This window comes from Myotis brandtii, unplaced genomic scaffold (assembly GCF_000412655.1).
Source record: "Myotis brandtii unplaced genomic scaffold, ASM41265v1 C41986170, whole genome shotgun sequence".
NCBI classification, from domain to species: domain Eukaryota; kingdom Metazoa; phylum Chordata; class Mammalia; order Chiroptera; family Vespertilionidae; genus Myotis; species Myotis brandtii.
Window position 1 is genome coordinate 1 of NW_005315082.1, and position 977 is coordinate 977.

At 56.0% G+C, this 977-nt stretch overlaps 1 protein-coding gene across 1 annotated transcript; it reads right to left on the reverse strand.

The window, feature by feature from the left end:
* Positions 1 to 193: 193 nt before the first annotated feature.
* Positions 194 to 971, reverse strand: LOC102262826 (ras-related protein Rab-33B-like). Its single transcript, XM_005852883.2, has 2 exons — positions 622 to 971; positions 194 to 390 (listed from the first exon to the last, which is right to left on the reverse strand). Exons 1-2 carry the CDS (start codon positions 868 to 870, stop codon positions 322 to 324), a joined length of 318 nt encoding a protein of 105 aa, XP_005852945.1. The 5' UTR covers positions 871 to 971; the 3' UTR covers positions 194 to 321.
* Between the last annotated feature and the right edge of the window lie 6 nt (positions 972 to 977).

Here is a 977-nt window from a genome sequence, read left to right on the forward strand (position 1 = left end):
TGGGAGAGGGTGGCACCAAGAAATGTGCTTCTGGCACCCAAGCAGGAACAAACATGTAAAGAATTTTTCTGCAGGAAAACAGATTTTTCCAAATAACTCACGGTTTTACAGAAACTATTGTAGCAAAACTGGATGCAAAGCACTTCTCAAAGGCAACGGGGCTCTACTGCCACAATCTCAGGAAGCGCTCAGATGACTGTTTAATAAATCATATTTATTTAATGAATTTTCCATGCTGGAGACATTCCTTTGGTCTGACTTCACTGGTTCCCAGCACATGGGACACTGACAATTAGTCAGTGGATGCCCCCTACACTCTTACTACTCAAAGTGTGGTCCACGGGCTGGCTGCATCTGCACCACCTGGGACCTCAGCAAGGCAGAATCTGCCTGTAAAAATAAATATAAACCCCTGTGTAATTAGCATGGCATTAAAGTTGGGGAAGCACTGCCTTCGTAGTTCGCTATATACAAATCCTTGCCATCCCCAACTCCAGTCTCCACGTCAGCACGTGAAACGATGGAGCGCACACCCTGCGGTGCCGGCCCTTCGCCCACCGCGGGGCCGGGGCACCTGTCATCCCGGAGTCCTTCCTCTGCGCCGGTCCTCCACCTGCTCACCTTGATGCGCTCCCCATCGATCTCCACCGCTCGTTCTCGGAAATCCACCCCGATGGTAGCCTCGGTGCGGTCGGGGAAGCGGCCGGCACAGAAGCGGTAGGTCAGGCACGTCTTGCCCACGTTGGAGTCACCGATCACGATGATCTTGAAGATGCGGGAGCGCGCCGGCGGCAGAAACACCGAGGACCCTGACAGCGCTCCGCTGGACGTGAAGCTCGCCTCCAGCGACGACTCTATCTCCGAGGCCATTCTCCGGACACGCCCCGAACGGCGGCGGAGCGAAGGAGAGGCAGACCCGCGGGGAAATTACGCCACCGGGAGGGAGCGAGCGAGCGAGGGCGCTCAGCCCGCCGGCT

Bases quoted from the DNA above. Each gene is read 5' to 3' on its own strand.
- LOC102262826 (XM_005852883.2), bottom strand. From the start codon at position 870: ATGGCCTCGGAGATAGAGTCGTCGCTGGAGGCGAGCTTCACGTCCAGC. The intron at 391-621 runs GTGAGCAGGTGG...TTATTTTTACAG, and splicing joins TCGATGGGGAGCGCATCAAG to GCAGATTCTGCCTTGCTGAG.